The 27,590-nt window shown below is 40.4% G+C and overlaps 1 protein-coding gene across 2 annotated transcripts in view; it reads right to left on the reverse strand.

Annotated features, from left to right (window-relative positions):
- The window catches only part of cacna1ha (calcium voltage-gated channel subunit alpha1 Ha), a 126,009-nt gene that overhangs the window by 46,056 nt on the left and 52,363 nt on the right, over nt 1–27,590 (reverse strand). For both annotated transcript variants that reach the window (XM_087839681.1, XM_087839680.1), the window contains exons 3-7: nt 13,866–13,977; nt 13,147–13,280; nt 12,208–12,305; nt 6,901–7,060; nt 3,367–3,667 (exon numbers count right to left, since the gene is read on the reverse strand). In XM_087839681.1, coding sequence (XP_087695807.1) covers nt 3,367–3,667; nt 6,901–7,060; nt 12,208–12,305; nt 13,147–13,280; nt 13,866–13,977 — 805 coding nt within the window. The remainder of the gene's footprint in view (nt 1–3,366; nt 3,668–6,900; nt 7,061–12,207; nt 12,306–13,146; nt 13,281–13,865; nt 13,978–27,590) is intronic.

A 27,590-nucleotide genomic window follows, 5' to 3' on the forward strand; every position in this document is an offset into this window, starting at 1 on the left:
GTGTGAATGGAAAATTGTGAACAAACATACCAAAAACAGACACCACACATGCGTAAAATCCACCTACACACAAACAGGTAGACATGCACACAAAAGCACCCAGAGGAGACTACTCTGCTCTCTAATGCAGAAGATCAACCAAGGAGTTCATATGTGTCAACAGTAAACGTATGCTAAACAAACCATACATAGGTACAAAACATATTTAGCCAAGAACGTCTATGCAGGTCTTGTAAACTGTACATTTAACACCTGATTACCTCATTCACTTAACTAACCAAGAATTTAAATGTCAGCTCTAAAGGCACATATTTTGTAATCAGTTCCTGATTAATTCACCACAGGATTCATAATTCATTATGGACGTGGACAAATCTAAATACAAATCTTGGGCTGTGTTAAGCCATTTTGCGAAAGGCAACTGTAGTATATATGTGAAGGAGCGATATTATGACACCGTGTAGCTGAGAGAGAACACAGAAGTAAACAGATTATCCAGTGGCTTCCAGGCCAAGCTCCTCATCTACTGACTCATCTTTAAAATCCGACAGTACCCAGTGCTGTAATTCATCTAAATGGCTTGCACATGCAGCACACAGCACGCTCTCTGCTGTCACCTGTGAGTGGCTTCACCCTCGCTCTTATTTTTTTGTTTAACAGACCACTTTTGGGTCCCTCCATCCCAAATAACCCTCCTCAGAATCACATGGTTTGTTTGTACAATATCTTTAGCGTACCTAATGAATCCATAAAAAATTGAACTCCACTCCAATCTACTTGTTTAAAGGAGAAAGGAAACTGTTTGCAAGGATGCGAATGTTCACATTTTGGACTGAGAAGACAGATGATTTAAGAGAAAAACAAAGAAGGCCTTCGACGTCCACTGTGAACCAGTAATAAGTACTCACTACTCATCACCTGGATATACATCTATACCACCAGCAGGTGTAAAATATTCAAATCTGCATGTTAGTGTGGGGAAAAATGTGGATTTGTAGCCACACTCAGTGAGTTTATGAGACATGTACACAACATTTAGCTAGATAAAAGGCTAATCTCACTTAAGACTCAAAGTGCTGCTTATTAAACCTTAAACCAACCTAAAAGTGAAGAAAAATCTGCAAAATTTTCTTAACCCGCCCATTGTGAGCTGAGACCACACATATGTGGGAACAGAGTAAACCTGTGAGTATCAAAGAGGGATTAGTAGTCTGTTATTAGTCCATTTGTATCAGTGTGTCTTCAGCATTTGAGCTTCAAAGTAATGCGAAGGTAAGACTCGTGTTGAGAAAGTCAAGTGTCAAAGCGCATTAGACACACAGACAGATCTACAGTATCAGCGAAACCAGCACATATCTACTAGAAGGGCTGAAATTCATATCACAACAGTACAGGCAGTCTTAGCACAAAGGGTGTGATAGGGAAAAGCCTGTCATGGTCTTCTGGGGAGCCGGAACCAGCAGGATGGGAAAAGAGGAATACACTTTCAGAAACTGGCATGTGGAAATGAAGAGGCTTTAAGGTCATGATACATACCCACTGATAGCTTAAGAGGACTTTCTACCAGGGTTAATTTCAAATTTCTACTATTTTAAGACAAAAAATAAGAAACATGACTATGTTGGAAAGCTGGATATGTTTGTTAGAAGGCCATCTTTCTACTTCAGTTTCTTACTGGACTGACTTTTCAATATCGCTCATGTTTCAATGTTGTAAATATTAGAAATGCAACAAACAGAAACATAGACGTGATATTGTGAGCTTGCAAAAATACAATTACCTGGTTTCTCAATGCTAACTTCACTGTATTTAAACTCTATTCCAGATCAAGGAGATACAGAATAAGCCTGATTTACTCTTAAAGTAGTAAATAGCAGTGAAGACAGTGATGCCACCTTTTGGTTTCAAAAATCCATCGTCATCTTGGTTGCAAAAAACCCCACTGGCTGTCAAACCGCATGCTCACTGGCTAATGTCTTGTGATTAACAACATGTTTTATGCACAATCTGATACCCTCATGTCATTAGCCAAGAAGGTAGCAAAATCTATTAAAAATTTTCACTAACAAACCAACATGAGTAGCCCAGCTTATATGTTAGCTTAGTAGCCTAAGTTAGCTTGGTAACCTAAGTTAGCTTGGTAACCTAAGCTAACAGGTAACAGAACTTAACAATTATTTATTATATTATATAAATTAGTAAAAATTTGAACTGCTTAACATTTGTTTAAGAAGAGGTATTTAATAAGCAAAGGCAATGTTTTCTTTTTCTGCCATATTCCATAAACTAAGACATTGCAACAACATGAGTCGTCATTTTCAGCGTTGATCCTGGACAAACACTATTATATCGGATGCACTGCCTATGGTCGGGGTCTGAAAAGGAAAGCCAATGGGGAAGTGCCTCAAACCTGAATACTCTTTAATGGCTTCACTAACCAATGGCTGAAAAAGCCACACCTACGCTCTTTTTTTATGATGCAAATTGGACATCTCTTATTTGTGGGTTAAGAAGATAGAGTAACATCAGCCTTCATTTATTTATTCCATTTATACAATTCATTTTAAGCCAGTATTAGTGTGAAATTGTTATGAAACGCCTGTGTGCAGGCAGGAAAAGGACCCAAAGTGCAGGCTCCGGAGACAGACGTGAACTCAAAAGGGTAACAAAACTGAGAATACAAAATAAGCTTACGCAGACAGACCACACAGCAAGATGAGGGTGGATAAGGGTAGATCGTGACACAGAGAAACACAGGGCTTAAATACACAGAGGGAGCAATCAGGGAATGAGAAACAGGAGGGAAACACAGCTGGGGCAACTCAAGCCTAACCAGACAAAGGAAGCAAAACCAGACACATTAACATAAGACACGGACTTTCAAAGTAAAACAGGAAACATAACACAGAGACACGGACTTGACAAGGGGATACAGCTGACAGGGGAGACAGAGCAACTAGAGAACACAGAGACATAACCATAAGACAGAACTCTAACAAAGAAACCAAAAAACTAGAAATGATAATTAATATAATAAACTCAAAACTCTGGGTCAACGACCCAGGCATCCTAACAGAAATGTCATTAAGCTGAAGATTTTCATTTATATTATGTCAGTGTTAGGGGATGAAATGAAACCCTGAGACAGTCAGATGAGAGTAAACAGTTACTGTGTTTGGTATTATGTGATATTTTCTAGTTTGAGGTTACTCTATATGGATAAAATGCCCAGTCCAAATATTGTCTTCGGTGATTTAACAAACAACAAAACTGAAAACTAAAACTTCCAAAACTATGGCAAACAGCAAATACTGGTTTCTGGGTTTTAGCTTCTGCAAACAAATCTGCACATTTGCCCCCGCTTACCTGGAATATGGCTATCCAAGCATAGCCGATATTGTCAAAGTTGACAGCTCCCTTGTGAGGGTTGAGCTCCCCTGGGCGGCAGTCGTTGTAGTACTGATACCAGTTAACACAGAAGTTACCGCTGGCAACACTCCTAAAACTCAGGTCAGAAGCCGGCAATGTGCATTCGAGCCCGTCTTGAGAGTAGGGTGGCACATCTTTGCAACGCCGCATCCCGTTTTCGCGTGGAGCCGAGCAGATAAACGGGCTGTCTTCACCTTCCTCAGACATGTAATAAGAATTTAAAGCCACGTTGTACATTCTGGATTAAAAAAAGAAAAAGAATAACACAAATATCACTGAGAGCACACGCATGTGGGCAAACATAAATACCCCACAAATTACAGTCAGTGTTCTCTTCTTCCAAAACATCTCAGTCAGGGATTTCCACTCTAATCAGCAAATCATCTCAACAATATGGTAATAGGATTGATGAACTCTCTGTCTTATAATTGCTTAGTGGCTTAAAAATCAAATCATGACTGCAGCCAATACGTCGTGTTATAAACCTCAACACGAATGACTGATGATTTCAATGAGGCTTCTTCTCAGTTATTTCTGGTTTGCTTCTCTTGTTTTGGGGGATCTATAGAGATAATATAGGAAGTTTGTATTTCCTGTAAATAATCTTAAAAAAGCTCCAGCTGCTCCAGTCAGAGCCGAATAAGCAATAAAAAAAAAGATTGATGGTTGGGTGGCTCGCCCTCTATGGCCTCCACCTATGCGGGGAGAAAAGATCAACCCCTTAACTGCCTTCCTGCTCTAGTGTTCAGCATTTGAAAGATACGGTAAATAGAAAACCTGTTATTATACCATATTCATGTTTTTATTCGTACAAATTGTCATTACACTTTGAATCCTTCACTTACAAAAACAACATGGCCCTTATTTTATGACAAGATTTTTTTTTATTGGTATCCATGGTGACAGCTGTTTCCTATTCGTGGTAGAGAGTGCTGAGTGCATCCCACAGATTACCTATTTTATTTATACTCCTCCCTTTAAATTGGAGAGCTCTCCACAACAGTTACTGCGTAAAGGGATATTTATGCCCGACTAACATGGAAGGCTTTAGCAACCGTGCACTGCTTTATTTTCATACCATTCCCATAATTCCTGTCATCTTTTTTTCCCGTTGTGGTGTGTTTGCCTAATGCTGCCGAGGCAAAAATCATGTTCCTTATTTTCCATAGGCTTTAAAAAAGCCAAAAGCTTCAGTGTCATGAGAAAGTGTTTGCCCCTTACCCATTTCTTACTTTTTTGCATATTTGTCACATCTGTCTGCTTCAGATCACCTAAATAATTTTTAAATTAGGCAAACATAACCTGAGTAAATACAAAATGCAGTTTTTAAATGAGGAGCATTTGTTAAGGGGAAAAAAGCTATCATAACCCACCTTTCCCTTTGGGAAAAAGTCATTGGCCTCCCTTAAAATAACTTCATGGATACTCCCAGACTTGATAAATTATGAAATCACTGAAACAGAACCTGTCTGACAAAATGAAGAAGACCATCTAAAGAAACAGCCGAGAAAGTTACTGACATCCGTCAGTCTGGAAAGGGTTAAAAAGCCATTTTAAAGGCTTTGGGACTCCACTAGCCATAAATTTTGAAAACATGGAACAGTGATTCCAAGAGCACATCAGCAACACATCCAGTAGGTCACAAAAGAATATTAAAAGAAAAATAAGACATCAGAAAGCGGGCAAACACTTCTCCACGGCTCTGCATATGATAAGAAATGCCTGCAACACTCACTAAAATAGGAAATAAAGGAAAAAAAATCAATTGAAATTGTGGAGACGCTTAGTGCAAGAGTTTGTGCGTGTTCATGTGTTATTTCTGAGGGCAGTGATTCATTTTGCCCTGGAAGTCAGATAGATTTGTTCTCTGAAAGGAATCACAGCATCTTTTATATTAAGTATTAAGTTGTGGTTTTCTATCCGTCTTTCTTATCTACTCAAAGAAACATTAACTCTGGGACAATTTGTGCCATTACATCAAAAGCACAATTAGTTCATACCTCTTTTGGCGTTGTGAGGATGTGGCTACTGAAGCAACTTTTATTATTTTTCTCTTGCATAAAATCACTCCCCACGGCTAAAATGATGACTGAGCTCGATTTTGGCTGTTTGTGTGTGTGTGTACTTGATTTTGAGGGAGTAAGCTTGTCTGCTGCTTTTGTATCCGATCTTGTTATATCACAAGACGAGAAAAGCTAAATGTGAAAAAATAGCTTCATCTAGTATTCCCACAATGCATGCTGCATAGAAGGGAAATGCAGCGTTTTCCTCTCCCGTCTTTGGTAACAGAGCGAACACTGTGTTCTCTCTCGGCTGTGGGTCTGTCAGTGCTGACTCGTTTTCTGTCTCACATCGACAGAAGCTGTATCTTTTCTTGGTTTCAGGTCAGTACCTATGGTCTGCCATTTCCTACAATCTGGACTGAGCAAGAAAACTTTTACACATATTCAGGAATTTTATGGTGCAGTGGTTTAAACATTTGCCTACCAAGCAAATGATTCCTGGTTCACTCCCGGGAGGAGGTAGTGATCCATTGGATGTATGTAATATAAGTATAATAAGTTCTAGGTCTTTTTGGAGATGATTTTCAATTACCCTAGGTGCTAATTTAAATTCTTTCTATTGAGGGACACAGCATGTTTCTAGAATGCCTATATTTTTAGCCACATTATCTACAAAGATGGGGTATTTTTACTTCTTTGTCTCAGAGTACAGAAGCCAGCACATTGACCTGTTCTTATTGATACAGCATTGCTCCACTTCTCTGCATTGTGCATACTCTAACAAGCTAGAAGTTCTACATTTTCACTACTGCTAACTGTCACTCCAGATGACAACACAAATTATGACAGGACTAAAAAGGGAGGAAGCTAAAATATCATATTTGTCAAGCAATTTGTAGCTTTACAGACCGAGATTGTACCTTTCACTCTAGAGCCTGATCGATTTATCAGTGGGCTGATATTAGTGGTCGATATTAGGTATTTGCTGATGTATCGGTAGCAACTTTTATAACGACTGATAAAAAACAATTAAAAAAGTACAGAATAGAGAGGAGAAACACCCTTCAACCATATCAGGACTGTTGGATTACATAGTTTGTCCACCAGAGGGCACTATACAACCTCCCTGTTGGCAACGTGCTTGTAGTGCCACAAATACAACCTAACAGCCATAAACGAGTAAATAAATTACTACAAATGACAAATATAAAGGAAATCTGTTTATATTCCATGTTCCTGAAAGAAAAATATATCGCTTGATATATAGAGTTTTACATCCCTAAACATTGGTATTGGTATGATCATTCAGCTTCTTGTTCACTCATCCCTTTTTTGTCAGTTTTCAAGGAAAATAATTTTGAATTGGATCCCAGTTTCACCGAAATGTATCGTTCAAAAAAATCAAATGCAGCTTTGACATAAAAGATCAAGAGATTCTTATCCTGCATCACAAGGCGGAATTCCTTACGCGTTGATGTTCTCTCCCAGGAAGCAGCGATTGCGCAGCAGTCCCTCCCACAACTGGACTCCCACAATGCCGAAGATGAAGAAGACAAAGAAGCAGAGGAGCAGAACATTTCCCAGCATCGGCAGAGTGTCTAACAGCAGTGTCACCAAGATCCTCATACCTACACAGTGGGATACAAACAACAAAGATGTGTGACTAATAGCACCCGACATAATATAAAACCCATCCGAGCTAGCCTTTTACTTTTACCTTGACGAGCTCTGTTAATCTTACGTTTTTGGATCCAACAACTTCATCCTCGCACACGTTATAATTACAACAGATGACAATACTGAAAGTGACAGATTGACATCGTTTCATCCTCTGGGATTTGAACTCACAGCTTCCTTGTGGCTACTATTATCTAACCACGTGCATTCAGCATCCATCTCCCATGTCAGATGTGCTTAGCGTCAGCAGCATCAGGGATCCAGTCCCCGAGGTCCTCACAGTGTCCCCTGTCTCCTCCTCCATATATGACAGCTTTGTCACATTGATCACATGTGCAGTGTTATGATATTATTATTCTTTCTGTGGCACAGAGTTGCCAGTTTTTATCTTTGCAGTGATAATTTAATTTAAATCTTCATCCTGAGACCAAACTGTCTGTGCTGTGCAACAGCGTGAGAAAACTCTACCTGTAGCCATTATCATCATCAGTGGAAAACAAACAAATGTCTTGTTTGCCAGTTTTACAGTTGTCAGAATGGGCCTAAGAATTAAGATAATAGTATTCCTATTAAATCTGTGCCAGAAGCTAAAGAAACATTTTATTGTCAATGTGTTTATTATTGAAACGTGTAAAATGTAACTATCCTTGCTTTTACTCTTCTTATTATTAAATATACATAAAAAATTCATATACGAATGAGTCACATTTAGATAAAAGCTGTCATTACATTGCTAATTGTAGTCATTCATCAACTAAGGTTATCCATCTTGTCGAATCCCTGTTGCCTCACTTTAGTAATCTTCTACCTTTCATTTTAATGTCCCTGAATTAATTTCTCTGAGTGACAGGTTTAAAATGGTATTTGGTATGGCCACCTTTATTTTTAACAACAGTCTGAGGCAAACTTTCTTGTAATGTCTATATGTAGTTTTCAGGAATAGTTCTTCGGGCTTCTTGAATGACATCCAAAGCTCTTCTTTGGATGTTGGCTGCCTCGTGTTTACTGTTGTCAAATGTGCATTTATCCCTCCTGGGAGAAGAAACAAAACCCTTTGGGAATGTGTCAGGAAGGGCATTAGGCAAAAAAATGTGCTAAATCACATGTGTGGAGCCACCTCCTGTGGCAACCCCTTGTGAATTAGGGAGCAGCTGAAAGTAGCTACTCTATAAGACCTGCTGCCACTGATTTTCAGTCCAGTTCTTGTGTACTTTTGCATAACTCAACCTTCTCTCCCTGTTTCCCTTCCCTGAGACTTAGACCATTTCCAATGAGGCCTCAGTGAACAGTAGATGGATCTGGAAATTTTCAGGGCATAAATTTCAGATACTGATCATTTGCTGTAAACAAGTTCTTTGAGCCTGCCACTTCTTCTTTTGTCCTCTACTTGTCAAACTTATTAAGAACTCACTGCACACCACGTTAAGTTATTCCAGCTCAGCTAATAGCTCTTTGTGAATCATGTTGTTGGTGCAAAAATATAATTTTATGCCTGCCAAACTGTTTTACCTTTTGGGATTTTTCATAAATGCAATAAAAATAAAATGGCAACAAATGATTTGTTCTAGTAACAAAACGGCTACAATTTAAAATTGGTTATGTGCTAGGTTTGCTGAGTTATGCTACAATGCATTACTGTTTCATGCCTTCAGTTAAGGGTAGGGATGGGTATTGATAAGATTTTCACGATTCCGATTCCATTTTCGATTCTGTTTAACGATTCGATTCTTTATCGATTGTCTTATCGATTTTTTTTTTTTTTTTTAAAAAGGAGAACACTAAGGTCAATTAGCTTAGATCTTTGTTTTATATCTTCTCTTTGAACAAGATAGAAATTTAGGAGTAACATGGCCTTACAAACCCAACAGTGAGATCTTAACAGATCCAACCTACGGCTCTTCAATGGGGTGTCACAGGGTCCCCAGGAAAAAAAATTGTGAATGTAAAATAATAAAATAAATATTCTTCTGTAGCAATTACACAAGAATATCCAATAATGTCCCTGCCTACAATTAAACACATTCACTTACCGAAAATCGGGGGCATCTGCTGTGGCAAATGGGTGCAAGCCTTTTACCACAAACTTAGTCACTGCTCGGTGACATTCGTCTATCCTGGCCTGAAAGGAGACGCTACCGGTAGACTGCAGTGAGAACTGCCAGCATCTGAGCCAGCCAGACTCTGTCTGTCTCATCATGGTCACCTAAATGCACAGTAATGGCAGGTTTTGTAATAAGGCAGATCGCGCTAACATAATATGCACTGTTAGTTGATTATTTACCTGCCGTATTAACGGGAGAGGACGTGCAAACGTTACCGCTGCTGCTGAGTTGAGATTCACGAGTCCGGAGCGGAATTAAAAACACACATTTATTTAAGGTCATCACGCGTTTTGTGAGCAAATGCTTTTGCATATTCGTAGTGTTTCCTCCCTTAAATGAAATATCTACTTTGCAAGTATTGCAAGTTGCCCTGTTGTCATCCGTTCGTAAATTATAACCACACTTTTTAGCGTTTGAGCCGCCATGTTTCCTGCCAGGTAAATGACGCTCCGCAACGTGGTGACGTCATTCGGGGCGACTGGAATCGATAAGAGAATCGTTTGCAAAAATGGCAAACGATTCCAAGGAATTGAAACAGTGGGAACCGGTTCTCAACAAGAACCGGTTTTCGATACCCATCCCTAGTTAAGGGTCTTTTTTATACTACTTTTACTTGAATTTTTCATAGGTCAGTGTTTAGTGGCTTAACAAAAAAAAAAAAAAAAAAAAAACGCATCTCAGTGAAAAAGGTTTGGGTAAAAGAACTGGACTGAAAATGAATGATAAAGGAGCCAATTTCAAAAGAAAAACTTAAACAGAAATTTTGGGGGGAATTTTTACTCAAGACCAAGGAAGTCTGGTTTCTTGGAATCCTTGGAATCAAAATATAAAAAATACAAAAATTGTACTTTTAAAAGCCAGAACTACTGTCACCCACAACAGTTTTCGCTGTCAAGTTGTGATGACAAGAGACTGGCTTGAACCACCAGAGAAATCACCCAAGTTTCTAAAGATGCCCTTGGAGATGTTGTTATTATTGCTGTCAGCTTGTGCTTTTCGTTCATGGGCATTCACTTACCTTTTTTTTTTTGCTCATAACAAGAAACTGACATAGTAAGAAACTGAGGAAGGCTAGTGCATTTCTAAACTCAGTCATGCAGTCAAAACTAGACAGATGGCTGAAGAATTTGCGATCATTTCACACAGGGTAAATGTAATTGTTTCCAGCACCATAACAGGCTTGCGCTAACGCATTCACTTATTCACTTGACGGTAAAAGTATGTGACTGGGAGTGCACAAGGCAGTTGGCAGAGATTTTACAAAAGCCCCCTGCACGTATCAACCTTGAGAACATGAAATAATCAGAGTGCGGTGCTCACTGTTTCTAAGCTACAGCACAAAAGACACAGTTAACATTTGTAGTTCAATGAATATTTCCCATCCTCTTGGGCAGAAAGAAAAACAGAAAGACAGACTGATTAGAGAAAGAAGAGGAGGAAAACCTCTGTTAGCCTTATCTACCTGGCTCGTTCTTACAGACACTATATTTATAGGGAAGGAAAAAAAGAAAAACAGAAGAGGCCCAGTGTCAAAAAGAAAAAAAATGAAGGAAACAGACTTGTGCTATTCACCATTCAAGGGTATTTTGTTGTGTGTACCTGTGAGCATATGAACATGGCCTTTCAGGTATGTTTGTGTCTTGGGGCAAGAAAACTAAAGATCACTGACCTTGAATTTCTATCTCTAAGCTAGCTGGGTCTTCACTGACATTCTCTCCCTCCATCCTCTCTCTATCTGCCTCCATCTACCAACCCACCTTTAGGGAGCAACTGAACACTTGTTGCAGCAATAATAAGTTTTATTTCACCTTGTGCACAGCTTTAAGTTTTTCCCAGAGCTACTGTTAGCTTGGTGATAATGTTAATGTGTTGACCCAGTGTGTAAGACTGTCTGTGTCTTCCATGCTGTGTGACAGTGTATGAGTTAGCAGCAGTGCAGCCCCCAGTGTCACATGGTAACAACTCACTCATGAATGTGAGGTCATCATCATTTAAATTCCCCAAAGAAAGCTTAAACACACACAACTCAAGTATCTTAAATTCTTCAATATGCAGAAATGTCTATAAAGTGATGTAAGTGGGGATCTGTTACCACAAATGACTGCATCAGCATGGCATGGCATGGACGCAATCAGCCTGTAGCACTGCTGAGGCGTTAATGAAGCCCAGGCTGCTTTGATAGCAGTCTTTGGCTCGCCTGTAGTTTTGGATCTGCACTGCTTATCTTCCTCTTGACAAAACCCACAGATTCTCTGTGGGGTGCAGGTCAGGTGAGTTGGCTGGCCAGTCAAAAACAGTAATAACTTGTCAGCAAACCATTTGGTAGTAGTTTTGGCGCTGTGGGCAGGTGCTTGGTCCTGCTGGAAAAGGAAATCTGCATCTCCATAAAGCTTGTGACAGCACAAAGTGGTTTAAAATCTCCTGGTAAACAGCTGGGTTGAATTTGGAACTGAGTAAATACAGTGGACCAACCACCACCATATGGTTGGGTGTGCTAAATTAAGCCAAGAGACATGGATATTTCACTTTATGTGCAATAAATCTATAATATACATGAAAATTAGAAAAAAAACCAACCTTACATAAATACATATATATTTAAAGGCTACCAATACTGGCAGCTGAGTCTGGAAAAAGACCTTGGCTGCTTGCCTAATGTATGCTGGTTAATAAGTTGTTATGACACCATTGTGTAGTGATCCCCTTTAGCTGTAGATGCATGGTTATTTCTGTCACAGAGCTTTTAGGAAATTGACAAACTATGTGCAAAATCCCACTGGCTGGCACAAAGTGAGATGAAAACCAAACTCTTGATCATCGGTCAATTTACCTGAGAATAAACGCAGCAAAACACTGCTCTGTTTTCCTTAGTTCAAAGTGAGTAGCACCAGGCAGATAGAAATATACAGCTTCACATTAATCATTGGGGAAATGCTGTAAAAACCCTGCATATATGGGAAAATATGAGCTAAACCATAAATAAGAAACTGGCATACTTGGGACTCTGTTGATAGCCCGCAGTGGCCTGAGTACTCGGACGGTACGGATAGATGACAGACTGGCATTGTGGCCATCCAGGGAATACTCCAACATCCTGAAGACATGGTCGCAGAGAGAGAGAGAGAGAGAGAGGTGGAGAAGGTTTTACTTCATAGACGTTATAAAAATGAAATGGTGACCACACACACACACACACATTTATGTCTACACAAAACAGCAACAACAAGAAAATGAAATGAAACACTAATAATCTAATAAAGGTTGTAATTGAAGCGACCCACATAATTACTGTGCATTTGCCATTTAATTGCATGAAGTCAGAAGCACTTTTTCTTCTGTATAGTCTGTGATACAGCATGCAAACATAACGAGTGTGACAACGAGCAGACAGAAGGCTATAATGATGGTCCTAAACATTTTTCTCTGCAATTATGTGGAGAATGTGCCTCATAACAGACTGGCTAACGAATAATAGAGAGACATTGCTGCAACTGACAGACAAGCTGACAGAAACTTACATAGATATATATTTTATTGCATATGTTGAACATTATATTGCTTCAGTATTTATTTCTGCATCCCTATTTGTTCCTACCCTTCATTAATGCGACATAAATCTTATGCATATGTAGGTGGAGCAAAACTAAAGTTTATTTAAATAGTTATTCAATGTAAAATAAGCACAAGGGAAGTGTGTGCCAAAGTCATAGGATCAGTCTCCATGGATTTCAAATTGGGCGTGGTGAACCACCAAATGACCTACAACTTGAATGTGTGAGGTGTAAAGAGCCATATTTATATAGTATAGGAGGAAGAAATAAAGTGCTTTTTCTTTTTTCTTTTATTCTAAGCAGACTGTTAATATTTAAGCTGCTGGTGATAGAGATAATTGAGCAATTAGTGGAGATGCGCAAAAGGCACAGTGGGATACCAACCCTGCCATGACAATGACAAAGTCAAGCTGATTCCACTTGTCATCAAAGTAACACTTGGAGCCAAAAATTCCCAGGGCCACCATCTTGATAACCATTTCCACCGCAAAGAAAGCGAAGATGCAGTCATCCAACACCTGGTCGCAAAGGATAAAGTGACAAGAACACAGACAAAAATAAGCTTTGACAACAATAAAACGAAGAGGAAGTGGAATCCTTGCAAATTGAACAAGTCTTCTTATCAAAACAGTCGCGTTCTGAACCAAAAAAAGTGGAAACGCTAGAGGAGGTTTTCTGACAAAGACTGCTTTTATTAGTTAGTTTTATCCCAGCAGGGGATAACTCGGGCGTACCATGTTTATGGTTGTGTCTCAATTAATTAGACATTTTACAGCAAAAAGAATGTCTCTCTTTGAATATAATGAGAAGATCTGTGTGTCAGGAATCAGCATCGCACTACAGTGAAAGCTTATAGAAATAAATGGGTGTGAAAAGAGGAAAATGAATAATTAACTTTTTTCATGAGTGTTTTTATGCATTGTGGTTGCATACGTGTAATAATTTAAAACACTGATTGAAGTAGCTTAGTTAAAATAAAAGTGGTGCTTCTGTTGAAAAAGCTCTTGAACATGTCAGTAAGTTAATCAACAACCAATCAGCTGCTGATATTACTGCATACTGTGTAGCAGGCCCAGCTGACAGTGTCAGAGTGCAGCACTTACCTGTAAGATGCGACACCACTCTGACAGGCAGTTAACGTCCTCACAGGGCCGATACATCCCCAGAGTCACACAGTTGAGCAGGATCACCAACATGGACACGTGCTCAAACCACGTGCAAGAGCAAGTTAAGGTCAAAACATATGTTGTGTGAATTCAAAAGCATGCAAAAACACAGACTGTATATAGTCAAAGCAGCTTACTGTAAAGTGCCTAAAACCCGTATTATTGATAATGGCCACCACAGGGCAACATCTTTTTTTATGAAAAGTCCAATGGAATAGAAGCCTATGGGAAAATGACCATGCAGCTCTTTTGATCTAGGACACAACTGAACACTTTCTTGATTAGTTTATGACCTAAATCGTAGGAGCCAAGTCTGCAGTTTTTCCTTAAGTCAGGGGGAAGCATACATCTATAGGACTCTTGTCTATCATTACATGCTCAAGAAGTAAGGCAAACCTAAGAAAAGGAAAAAAACTGTGCAGCAGCTGTTGCAAAATTAACTATGTTCCATAGGCTAAAGTGTTTGCAATTGCTAACGTTATATAAATGTAAGGTAGCTCAGCGGTCCCCAACACCCGGGCCATGGACTGGTACTGGTCCGTGTCTCGTTTGGTACCGAGGCTCGGGTTTGAAATTGATGGTTTTCGTGGTTTTTATCATTATTTTTTTATTGTTTTTATCAGTAACTTGGTTTCCCTGGGTGCTTTCCTGTGTGTTATGAATAACTGGTGCTGGTTTTATTTTGTTGTATTTATCTGCGACACCTTAACGGCCGGTTCGTGAAAATATTGTCAGACATGAACCGGTCCGTAGTGCAAAAAAGTGTAGGGACTGCCGATGTAGCTAACATAATGTAAGTAATGTAAGGTTATTAGGCTACTCAGCAATCATCATCATGCAATTTTGCATGTACTGGTACTAATGATTAAATTTCTGGTATCGTAACATCGGTACACAAAACACAGATATACCTTTGTGAGTGTGACATAGTAACATCTATTTTTCTATTTGTGAGTCTAAAGGTTTGCTATTTGAAAACCTTTGTCCTGCTTTGTCTCAGACATCACCTCTGACCTGATTTTACACTAATGAGTAATCTTTCCTTTTGCTGGTCCTATTCTTTTATCCTTTTTTGGTGGCGAGTGAGATTATCTATTTAGGACAAAGCAATAAATTTTAAGAGGTCTGATGACTGTGGATTTTTTTGTCCTTGAATTTTTGTCTATGTGGTGTAGCATAAATTATTAACACATAATGCCATATTGAACTGCTATTCAAGAACAGCCATAAAATGGAGTTTCTGTCTTTGATGTGCTTTGAGTGCATCAACACAGATAGCCATTAAAACTGGTCAAATCTGAAGGCGTCTGTCAAAATCGAATCATTTCTCTCATTCGGTTTTTCATTTTTATCCGATCACAGAAAAAGCATGTGAAATATATATAAATTCACAACAAAGTAATAACCACTGTAAGAACAAACAGCGGTGAGCACATCCGATGAGCACTGACAACATGTGGAAGTATGATTTTCTTCATAAATCAAACCGGTTTACAAAAACACAAGTCTTAAATGTATATACGAACACTATATCACAGTGCGGCTGTTCATTTTAGAAGATGTCTCATCATCTAAATGGGGAAAAAAAATTATACCCAATGGAGGAGATGTTAAGCGAGAAAAAGGGAGAGAGGGAGAAAGACCGGGATGCAAAATACATTAAGGAGGAAAAATGACGTGAAAGTGATTAGAAGGAAACCTAAATCAGAGGCCCTGATGCTGCTGTTTTTCTACTTTGGTTGGCTTTTACCCCAAACACACATCCCACACATTTTCTCAGGCACATTATACACTCTGTGATCTGGTGTGCACACTGAACTGAACCGCAGTGCAGAAGTATTCCCAAGGTGAAGTACTGTTCTAATTAGAGAAGGAGTTAAAGCGGAAAACAAATGGTGACTATTGTCTTCCACATTACTCACGGACAGTCTTATGAAGCGCACGCAAACGTAGGGATACAAATATTATATGCTAATGACATTGTGCGTGTTTTCCACACACAAATGCACAACCACAGATACACTTGGGACTTAATGCTGTGATCGGAGGCCAGAAGACAGAAGTTTGTATCAGCAAACAAGTTTGACCTCAAATAATTTTTTCTGTCCCGAGGTTGTTTGAGATGCAACTGCAGCCTAATACCACGATAGGACCATATCCTGGATTTAATTTGTGCTGGAACACAATTAGTTTGGTTTTTTTTTTCACATTCTCATATGCTAATTTTGAGCGTGTGCATGTTTCAGTCAATTGCAAACATAAATCCTAGGGTTGCTTCATAAAATTTCCTTTTCTTTTTCTATTTTCTTGGAAAACAGGCACAGCAATGCAGGCAAATCATTGCATACGCAATCATAGCCATGTACCCAGCACGCCGTTAGCCTGAAAGTTTGCTAACAGGAGGCATGGTACCACAAACACATTCATACCAGACCTGAAATTACCTTCACCCATTTTAGAGAAGCTAACAAAGGTACACACACCACTTCACAAATGTGCCACCATTTCAATTTGATTGAATTAAATGTCATCTATACATCGTAATGCACTTTATATTGTAAGTTAAAGATCTTTTCCTTTTTCAAATATCTTCAACAATGACAGCCCACCAATACAGAACTCTTAAGACTGTTACCCCTACTAACATTTTGTGATTTAAAGATCTAATAAATCTGCCGATAGTTTTTGATTTAAGTCCCTACAAAGATAATATGTAATTCACGGCTTGATAACAAGACATGATTGCGTCACTGAACTGTACCCAAGTACAGCTAATATATGATTCGAAACATATATATCAGCAAATAGCTAACTTCTCACAAAAATGCAAAAATATTTTTTCAGTATACTTGTAATTTAAAAAAAATGAGTCTTGTTTCTTTATCCATACATTTTCCTATTTACCTAAATACTTTCATATATGAATCTTACACCTTTTAACAGGTGTGTACATCTGTTATACTGGTCACATGCACAGACACAAGCAAAAAAAGTTTTTGCTTGTGCAAAAATTTCTCACCAAGATAAAATCCATTTTTTTTCTCAAATGCATCCTCCATATTCATTATTTTGTGTTTTTCTTCCATTGATTTACAAATTTTCCCTGCAAGATGGTGAGTAACTGCAGTCCATCAAAGAATAGGCATAGCAAAAATGCATCCTATCAGTTTAAGAGGAATTTCCTTTAGACAACTAAGCTGTAGATGCAGTGCATTATCAAAGAGGCAATTTCAATTATTTATGCCAATTACATGTGACATTTTTGGACAAGGAGCTAAAATATCCTACGAGCAAAAACATTACAATCAGCCATCTGTGGCACTGTTACGTGTATTCAATAGACTATGCTTTGCTTCTTCCAACACATCATCAAGATTATGCTGTTCCCACCAGGATTTCCTGAGCCTCAGATACCAATACTCACCTACGCTTAAACCTTACAAATGCGCAGTGAGCTCTGCCAAAATGCCCAGCATATTTATTCTCCCTAGTGACGGTGAGTACTCAGTATGAGGAAAGCTAAAAGACATGAGTCTGCTTAATTGTGCAGATCAATTAAAGCATAAATGGTAAAATGTTGTTTGTATTTACTTAATACGAATGCTGTGCCTTTTCAGGGAGAGTGGAGCCAGTGTTTTTGCAGCAGGCATTTATTAAGTTAGTGTTCTGAAAATAGGACAACTATAAGGATACGCTCGCTGAACATATGAGTGTAGGATTGCGCAGGCACAAATGTAGCTTAGCTGAACTGGCACATAATAGGTTACAGCTGTCTCTAGAACCTCTAACCTAAACAACCTGAGCGAGTTACTCATGATCTGTCACCAGAAACCACAAGACAACAAAATAAATTGGATTAAATGAAAACATTTGCTGTTGTCCTTGTGAAACCAGGTAGAGTTTTATAAAATCACAGGGATAATGTTGGTAAAAGTTAGACCTCAAAGGTGCTCAAAGGTGTGCTTAAGGGTTAGCACTAGGTTATGCGGTTAAAGACTTATCCAGCTTATTCTGACTGGATATGTAATTATTGTCAATTTCTAATCTAGATGGCAACAAATTTGCTACTTTTGCCAATTTATCACAGTCAATTGCCATATTGTCACAAACAAATTGGATGTCATTGCGAACTTGACCCCATTAAATTGCAAAGTAAAAGCAGTCTGACTGTCTTAATGGCAATTTATATTGCCATTATGATGTGGCTGCAGACCTGGTCCTTGTCTTCAAAGTCGTTTTAAACACCAACTATATTATTGGCCATATGTGGAATCACTTGGGTCGTCCTCCAGTCTCCAAACACTGTTTTCCCTAGTGTGACTATAGCATACATGCAGGAGTGCAGGTAGTGGAAAGATTAAGAAATATTTTAATGCATTTAATATCTGCACCAGCATTTTGGTTTCCAATGATTTGATTACATTCATAAGAGGCATTACACATAGAAAAACAGAGAAACTGCACTGCTTTATTTCTAGAAAACATGGTTTCTGCCAGCGCATTGAGCTCTCGTTCCCATGGTATGCAACAGCTAGATATTCTAGCTAACGGAAACATTACAACTGTGGGAGTCTGAAAGAATGCAAACCCTGCAGCAGCTTATTCTCTGAAGATTTTTTTTTTAAATGAGAAGGAGTGCAAAGTATCTAAAAAAGAGGGGAATACTCACAGACAGTGGCGTTATAGCTTTGTGTTGTGCACCTGATCTACAAATGTACTGGAATCTTATTTAGCAATTGCATCAGTGTAAAACAGTGTTAAACAAGTGGCTCCCTGGGGGAGTAGTAATAAAAAAAATGTTAATAGCATGCTGTTGCAGGTATTGCTACAAACCAAAAAAACATCTTCAATCACGCTGGAAAATGCCTTGGGTCAGTCTGTTGCAGTGCACAGTTTAAACACACACACACACACACACACACACACACACAAAGTCAAGCAGTGTAAGGTCGATCCTTCCTTGACAGATGAAAGATTCAGTAATCTGCAGCTGGATTAAAAGGAAAGATTTGAATATTCAGAAAAGCTCTCTCTCCTTCTTCTTCTTTCTCGCGCTCTCTCTCCCATGTTCTCCTCTGTTCCTCCTTGTGCTCTGCTTTCTCTAATTCCTCTTTAATTTCCACAGTCAACACCTCCAGAGTCCCCTTCTGTCTTATCCCCCCAACCCATCCACCACAAACACGCGCACACATATGCGGGCACAGACACACACAAGGACTAATGTGCAAGCCTTCAAAGCTAAGCCAGGCTCTTGCCGCAAAGCAGAGTAGGAATAGACAGTGAACTGCTGTAAACAGAAAGCAGCAAACTTACCGGTGGTTTTAAAATTTTGTTTGACTTTGTCTTTGAAGGCACACACACGCACAAAAACATGATATACACACATAGAGAAGCACACACATTATTAAATGTAAAAGCTGTATGGTGCAACGGGCAAGGCTAAATTCTGTGTTCAGTAGTTACAATCCAGGCCAAGCACACAGTGCTCTTGGTCTCACTTGTTAAGGTCAATTCACGCTGAGGCACTTTGGACAAATCACATTAGGGCTATGTTGTGTCACACTGTATATGGAGGACTGGGTATATTCATAAGTCTGCGACTGAGAACTAGTTTATTGTAGTATGGCACCTGTTTGTATTACCTATAACAGGGAAAAATGACCCACACTCACCCACTTTGGGTGAAGGTTGATTAATAATACTTTATTCCACACATCCTCCTCATACTGGGTTGGACCTCCTTTTTCTTTCTTCATGGCACAGATTCAACAAGCTGCTGGAAACTTCCACAGAGTCTGGCCCATATTGACATGATAGTTTACACAATTGCTGCAGCTTTCCATGATTGCCACATCCCAAAGGTGCTGTATTGGATTGAGATCTGGTGACTGTCGAGGCCTTTGAGTACAACGAACCCATTGTCATGGTCGAGAAACCAGTTTGAGATGATTTGAGCTTTGTGACGTGGTGTATTATTGAAGCAGCCAACAGATGATGGCTACACTGTGGTAAAAGGAATAGACATGGCCAGCAATAACACTGAGAGAAGCTGTGGTGTTTAAATAATGCCAAAATATGCCATTTTGCCAACGCTACCATCAGCAGCCTGACGTTTGACACAAGGCTGGATGTATCAATGCTTTTATGGGTTTTTTTTTTTTTTTTGCCAAACTGGGTCACTGCCACCGGAATGTTGATTGAGACTCATCAAACCAGGCCACATTTTTCCAATCTTGGTTATTTGAGTTACTGTTGCCTTCCTATCAGCTCAAGGCAGTCTGACCTCTGACACCAACAAGGCATTTTCACCCAGAGAACTACTGCTTACTGGTTTTCTTTTTCTCTCTTTCTGAACATTCACTGTAAACCCTAGAGATGGTTGCGTGGGAAAATCCCAGTCGATCAACAGTTTCTGAAATACTCAGCACCCCATCTGCCACCAGCAACCATGCCACGTTCAAAGTCACTTAAATCACTTCTCTTCCCCCTTCTGCTTAATTTGGACGTCATTCTTTACGAGCGTAAATGCACTGAGTCGTTCCCATGTGTTTGGCTGATTAGATATTTGCATTAACGAACAGTTGAACGAACTGTGACAGTGTTTGTTAACTGTTTGGCTAGTTGTCCGTTAAAGCATGGTTAAACACAAGATTAATCTCAAAACTTATTTCTCTCAAATAAAGGTGCAGGACCTTAGAAGAAACATCGTAGAGATCCAAAAATCAAGAAAAGCAACCAAAACATCTCTAATAACAATGATGTTTAAAAAAATCCACAATAATTAGATAAACCTTGTACCAAATCTGCTAAATTCAGGACTCTTTTAGCTACTATGCCTAAGAATGCACAGGAGCACAATGCTCAATCGTGAAACAAGTAAAACCCAGGTGTGACAGCAAAACACCTAAAGAAATCTCAACAAGTTTTTAAAATAAAGATTATCTTGTCCACCATTAGAAAAGCAATGAATGAGATTGGTGCTAATTAATAAGGCTTTACAGGTGAAATCAATTTGCTTTTTATTTTTCTCAGTTTTTCTTATGTCATTGAAAATTTATCCTTCAACAGTGCAGGAGTATTAACCTCGACCCACTGCTGGAAATAAGGTTAACTCCATATGAGTTTTTTTTTTCTAAATCCAGCCTCATCTTGAAAAAACTTTTATTGCTTTCTTCCTTTTTCCTGATCGTTGACTCTCACCAGTTCTCCCCCACCTTAGCTGCCGCCTTTATGTCTCTACTCTCTATTATCCACCCTCAAGCATAACCACATTACTTGGTGGGCACCATATAATGGATTGTACGTCTACTTGAGCCATTAAAGCTCTTTATAAATGGCAAGACAGAATTCATATGCTATATTCTTAAAAACCAAAATGAATGTCAAACTAAAGCTGTGTACATTTTGTAAAGGAGTTTTAGACAAATAAGAACTTAAGTATTGGGAGATGGGAAACACCAGACACCCCACGATATGATACTAACACAATACTTCACACACAATATGATATTATTGCGATTTTTAACAGTTTCCGATATACTGACTGATTCAGTAACTGCAAATTATTATCTGTTATCTTTTTTATCCAATAAGATAAATGTATCGCACTATATTTTTGTTACAAAATGATACCAACACTGTTTCTTATGCCATAAATGTTGCCACAAGACAGAGTCAGTTTGCAACCAGTCTGCTATCAGTCTGCAATTGAATGGGGTGAAGCTGGCAATTACATGCAATCTGTTTCTGATAATGCAGAATATAACTATCATAAACCATTGAAAATATTTGTTGTTGTCTACATAGACAGAAATTCACATTTAGTAGAAATTGACATTAACTATTACAGTGCATTTGGACTCAGCAAACATCAGGTTCTATAGGAATATAACCAGAATACAACCAAAGACTCATTCAGACTGATGGCAACATGTTGGCAATCTGTCTCGGGCAGTGGCTGAAGCAAAAACTAGGGTGTGGGAGGAGTTCGGAGAGGCCATGGAAAAAGACTTTCGGACTGCCTCGAAGAAATTCTGGCAAACTGTCAGGCGTCTCAGGAGGGGAAAGCGGTGCTCTACCTGCACTGTGTATAGTGCTGGCGGAGCGCTGCTGACTTTGACTGAGAAAAGTGTTGGACGGTGGAAGGAATACTTCGAGGACCTCCTTAATCCCACTGACACGTCTTCCGAGGAGGAAGCAGAGTCTGGGGATGACGGGGATGACCCGCCAATTTCCAGGGTTGAGGTCCTTGGTGACAGGGCCCCTGGTGTGGATGAGGTCCGCCCCGGGTTCCTGAAGGCTCTGCATGTTGTAAGGCTGTCCTGGTTGACACGCCTCTACAATGTTGCGTGGAGATCAGGGGCAGTACCCCTGGACTGGCAGACCGGGGTGGTGGTCCCCATCTTTAAGAAGGGGGACCGGAGGGTGTGTTCCAACTATAGGGGGATCACACTCCTCAGCCTCCCCGGGAAAGTCTATGCCAGGGTGCTGGAAAGGAGAATTTGTCCGCTAGTTGAACCTCAGATACAGGAGGAACAATGCGGTTTTCGTCCTGGTCGCGGAACACTGGACCAGCTCTTTATCCTCTCAAGGATACTTGAGGGTGCATGGGAGTTTGCCCAACCAGTCTACATGTGTTTTGTGGACTTGGAGAAGGCATTCGACCGTGTCCCTCGGGGTGTCCTGTGGGAGGTGCTGCAGGAGTATGGGGTGTCTGGCCCATTGCTACGGGCCATTCAAGCCCTGTACAACCGTTGCAAGAGCTTGGTTCGCATTGCCGGCAATAAGTCGGACTTGTTCCCAGTGGGTGATGGGCCCCGCCAGGGCTGCCCTTTGTCACCGATTCTGTTCATAATTTTTATGGACAGGATTTCTAGGCGCAGCCAAGTGGCGGAGGGCTTTCACTTCGGTGGCCTCAGAATCTCATCTATGCTCTTTGCAGATGATGTGGTTCTGTTGGCTTCATTGTAGGGATGCACCGATACCGATACTGGTATCGGGTATCGGGGCCGATACTGTAAAATATGTGTGTACTCATACTCATAAAAGTTAACCGATACCATGAACCGATACCAACTTATTTCATTAATCAGAGGGTGGCTTGTCATTTCTGTTGTAGTTTTTTAGACTGGCCACTAGGGGGACATCCCGTGCTAAACAGGCACAGGGTTAGGCGAGTGAGACTGGCGGCTCCAGATAAAAAAGAGAAACTGGAGGCTGCTGTAGCTAGGCTAAACAAAATGTCAGCAGTGTGGACCGGAACAGCCAACTTTAACTCAGGTTTTGGAAAAGCGATGAAATTGGTATCGTTGCATCCCTACTTCATTGGGTGAAGGCCTCCAGCTCGCACTGGAACGGTTCACAGCCGAGTGTGAAGCAGCGGGAATGAGGATCAGCACCTCCAAATCTGAGGCCATGGTTCTCAGCCAGAAAAGGGTGGAGTGCCCACTCCGGGTCGGGGATGAGTTCCTGCCCCAAATGGAAGAGTTCAAGTATCTTGGGGTCTTGTTCGCGAGTGATGGGAGAAGGGAGCCGGAGATCGACAGACGGATTGGTGCTGTCTGTCTGCCGCAGTGCTGCGGCCGCAGTGCTGCGGCCGCAGTGATGCGGACGCTGCACCTGTCTGTCATGGTGAAGAGGGAGATGAGTGTAAAAGCGAAGCTCTCAATTTACCGGTCGATCTATGTCCCTACCCTCACCTATGGCCACGAACTGTGGGTAGTGACCAAAAGAACGAGATCGCGGATACAAGCGGCGGAAATGAGCTTCCTCGGAAGGGTGGCTGGCCTCTCCCTTAGAGATAAGGTGTAAAGCTCAGAGTAGAGCCGCTTCTCCTCCACATTGAAAGGAGCCAGCTGAGATAGTTCAGGCATCTGACAAGGATGCCTCTTGGGCGCCTCCTGGGTGAGGTGTTCCGGGCATGTCCCACCGGGAGGAGGCCCCGGGGCAGACCCAGGACACGCTGGAGAGATTATATTTCTCGGCTGGCCTGGGAATGCCCTGGTGTTCCCCCGGATAAGCTGGAGGAGGTGGCTGGGGAGAGGGGGGTCTGGGCTTCTCTGCTTAGGCTGCTACCCCCGCGACCCGGCCCCGGATAAAGCGGAAGAAGATGGATATCAATATTTCGTATCCCTATACAGTGCAATATAGCCACACAAAAGAACGCTATATATACTGATTTTATCCTCACACCTAGGAAATATATATGGCAAAACACACGGTTCACTGTTCATCTTTAAGCATCTGCTCTACAAATATGCAACAATTAAACCCATCCAAGGTAAACAAGACACAGCTATCACAATGCAGTACTACACGTTTGTAGGAGCCTGTTACATTTGCACCACATTCTGTCACAGCAAAGTCTCACACCTACAGCGACTGTGAAAACACTTACACACATTCACAAAGTTCACACACATAACAGTGCATAGTATTTGTATACGCATTTACACTCACGCTTGGTTCATGATTTGCAGGTTGCATTATTTTCTGTGCTTGTTTCTCTATTTTTTGCGGTGGACATAAGAGCATACACAGTACAGCATTACATGTTCAACAGTGCTTTGACACACACACACACACACACACACACACACACACACACACACAAGCTGCTGCTGTTACAAAAAAACAACAATACCCTTACGCTGCATGTAGACATACATGGATACACAGAAGCTTGAATACACAAGAGAGATCACACACACAAACACACACACATATCAAGGACACTCCAGTTGAGCTGTCAGGCTGAAGCCAGTGAATACAAGAGGAAGCCATAGAGAGCACAGAGGGGAGGAAGGAGGTTGCAGTTCAGTAAAGAAGCACTGAAGCAGTACAGACATAGAGATGCCCAGTTGTCTCCCATCTCAGGAGCAATTCATCTGCATAAAGATTAAGACCATATTTGGGATGCTTTTGTCTTCTTTTTCCCTGTTATGGCTTCCTTTATTTCATCTCCCCTACCCTCTTTCTCGCCTCCATCCTCCCTCGGCTCTCTGTTTGTCCATATGAGTTAAAGAGGACCATAGCTCTCGGCTCACAAGCAGAACTTATCCCTCACTGCTCCACGGCTTAGTGCTCTTTGTTCTACGATAAGCTACAAATTTAGGCTGTCCCCTCTGGTTACAGCTCCTAAACTTCCCTTTCCTACACAGTGAGGCAATGTTTTCTTTGTCCGACCACACATTCACACAAGAACATGAGTTTGATTTGAGCAATGAGCAGTGAAATAAAATGCTACGGCATGGAATGACATCACTCATCTTTTCCCATTTGTGCAGCAGTAAGCCAGGAGGGCAAAGGGAATCTAAAATATTTTAAAATGTTTCTGTGCAGATGACATTGGTCACAGTTGGTGGGCACAGTTTAAAGAGCCTCACGGTTCCCCCTCTTAAGCCTGATGGCTGTTGCTTTCTCGTGTCAAGTGAAATTTCTCAGTCAAATGGATAAACTTCAACTCTCTGCTTTGCTTTGTTTGCCTCATTCCACTAAATTGGGAGCTTAATGAAATGTAATTAGTGTAAATGTGAAAGGGTCAGATCAGTGACCAGTCACAGCACTTAGCTCCGTCATGAAGACAGATGGCTTACAAAGGCAAATCTATGCATCCATACGCACAGGGCGAGGCGGAGAAAAACACAGCCAGGTCTGCAACACTGAAGTGAGTCTTAAAGTGCTTTGAAGGCAAGGCTCGCAAAATTTCAAAATCTCTGGTAGCCCTTCGGGCAGGCATTCTTCAGTTTTTGGTAGCCCAAAATAAATTTAAGTAGCCCAAATAAAAAAGAGAGCAATTTTTTATGTTTTGTTTCCTTTATTGTACTTTAAAGTATAATATTGTAACGGAAACAAAAATTAATCAAAAAATCGTTAAAATACAAATCACAACAACTGTCTAGAAATTACAATCATCAACTCAAATACTTGGTTCAAATTGAACAGAAATTTCTATTTCTATCTTCACTTGTCACGTTTGAATAGTAAGCTAATGAGTAATAAGTCGATGTCAGAGGAATTGGTAAGTAATCCTCACTCACCAATCAGTGCTGCCGCTCTCTACACACCTTTCCGCAATCGCAAAATGAAAGTGAAAGCAAAAAAACAAGCGCAAATTCAAACGCGATTTCAATATGTCACATATTGACAGTGGCTCATCGATGCCAATGACATAATTACCCAGCTACATTTCCGAAAGAATGCAAAAGCATAGACATATATTTTCCTTCCTATGACAGCCCGACGGGCAGGGCAGAGATAGATTTTGGTAGCCCGACTGGAAAAATTGCTAGCCCCGGGACGTCGGGCTAGCGATTTTGCGAGCCCTGGAAGGCTAATGGAGCGCAACTCTGTTGAAAAATTTTAAGCGAAAGCAGTGAAAAGAGGAAAAATTCCAGGGGGATTTGCCTTGTATTCTAAAAATTGCATTCAAGTCTTTATCACAGTCCTTTTAGAAAGCCAGTCTCACCACTTAGCCCCCATTTTGGTAATGCTTTAGGGCAGTTATATGAAACCATGGCTTTAATTTCAACAGTGATTTATAAAATCTCTAGTCAAACCACTTAGAAAATGTGACTTGGCCCCAAAATCAGGCTTAAAAAGCACTTCTCCTCAGTAGGTTACACTTCAGCTATGCTTGTGCAAACCAGAGTGCAGAAAACTGGCTGTCACAACACTGTGAAACTGCTACGAACTTCCATCTCACGTGAAAGATTTCTCTGTCTTTATGCAGAATTTACTACTAGTGACAAAAAGTTTCATATCTGCACCCTTTCTATCACTTACAAAAAACCATCCATCTCTACACCTTCTAAACACAGTGTGTTTTCTAACCTGGATTCCTCCCATCACTCCCAACCAGTCTCAGAAGATGGCCATTCTGGTTCTGCCAGGTTTCTTCCTGTTAAAAGGGAGTTTTTCCTTCCCAATGTCACCAAGTGCATACTTAGAGGGAGACATCTGATTGCTGGGCTACTTTTTTAAAGTTGTTCTTTTTCTTCATCTTTTTTTAAGGGGGTCAAAAACATAAAAAGAATAAAAGCTGACGAAATCTTTGTTTATTTTCTCTCCAAGTAAACGGTAATCTTTTCCCTCTTCTCCTTAGTCAGTGCTACTGGGTCTGACTTCTATAAACCCTGTCCTCGCCCTCTTTCTCTTTTAGGCCTTATGCATTTAATTTCTCTAATGTACATAGTTTATTTAATTTTCTGACATGACATAAATTCATGCTGATGTTACAGAAAATGTAATATCACAGGAGTGCAGGAGTATTAACCCCACTCCCCTGCTGAAAACAAGGTTAACCCTCCCCCCTTTTTTCTCCTCCTCTACCCCCGGCCCAAAATCTTGCTGTATCTCTATTCCTCTCTTCCCCTTTCCTCGACTTTAACCTTCACCCCTTCTCTCTTTCCTTTCTCCAGCTGCCACCATTATCTCACTACGTTATCCACCTTCTATCTGTCCTCTTAACCTTTCACCGAGTTGATCCGAGTGTCCTCCTCCGTTTCCTCGCATTTCCTTCCAGCTTCTTTCGATACCTATTCTCCTGCACACCCTCATCCTCGTTCTTCATGCTCTGGTCCATCCCTCTTTCATTACAGAAAAGCAAACTCAATTCCATCAGATGTAATAGGCTAATCACACTATTGGCTCAGGTCGATCAGC

The sequence above is a fragment of the Neolamprologus brichardi genome, chromosome 4, assembly GCF_056152115.1.
Source record: "Neolamprologus brichardi isolate AB-2024 chromosome 4, ASM5615211v1, whole genome shotgun sequence".
In the NCBI taxonomy this organism is placed as follows: Eukaryota; Metazoa; Chordata; class Actinopteri; order Cichliformes; family Cichlidae; genus Neolamprologus; species Neolamprologus brichardi.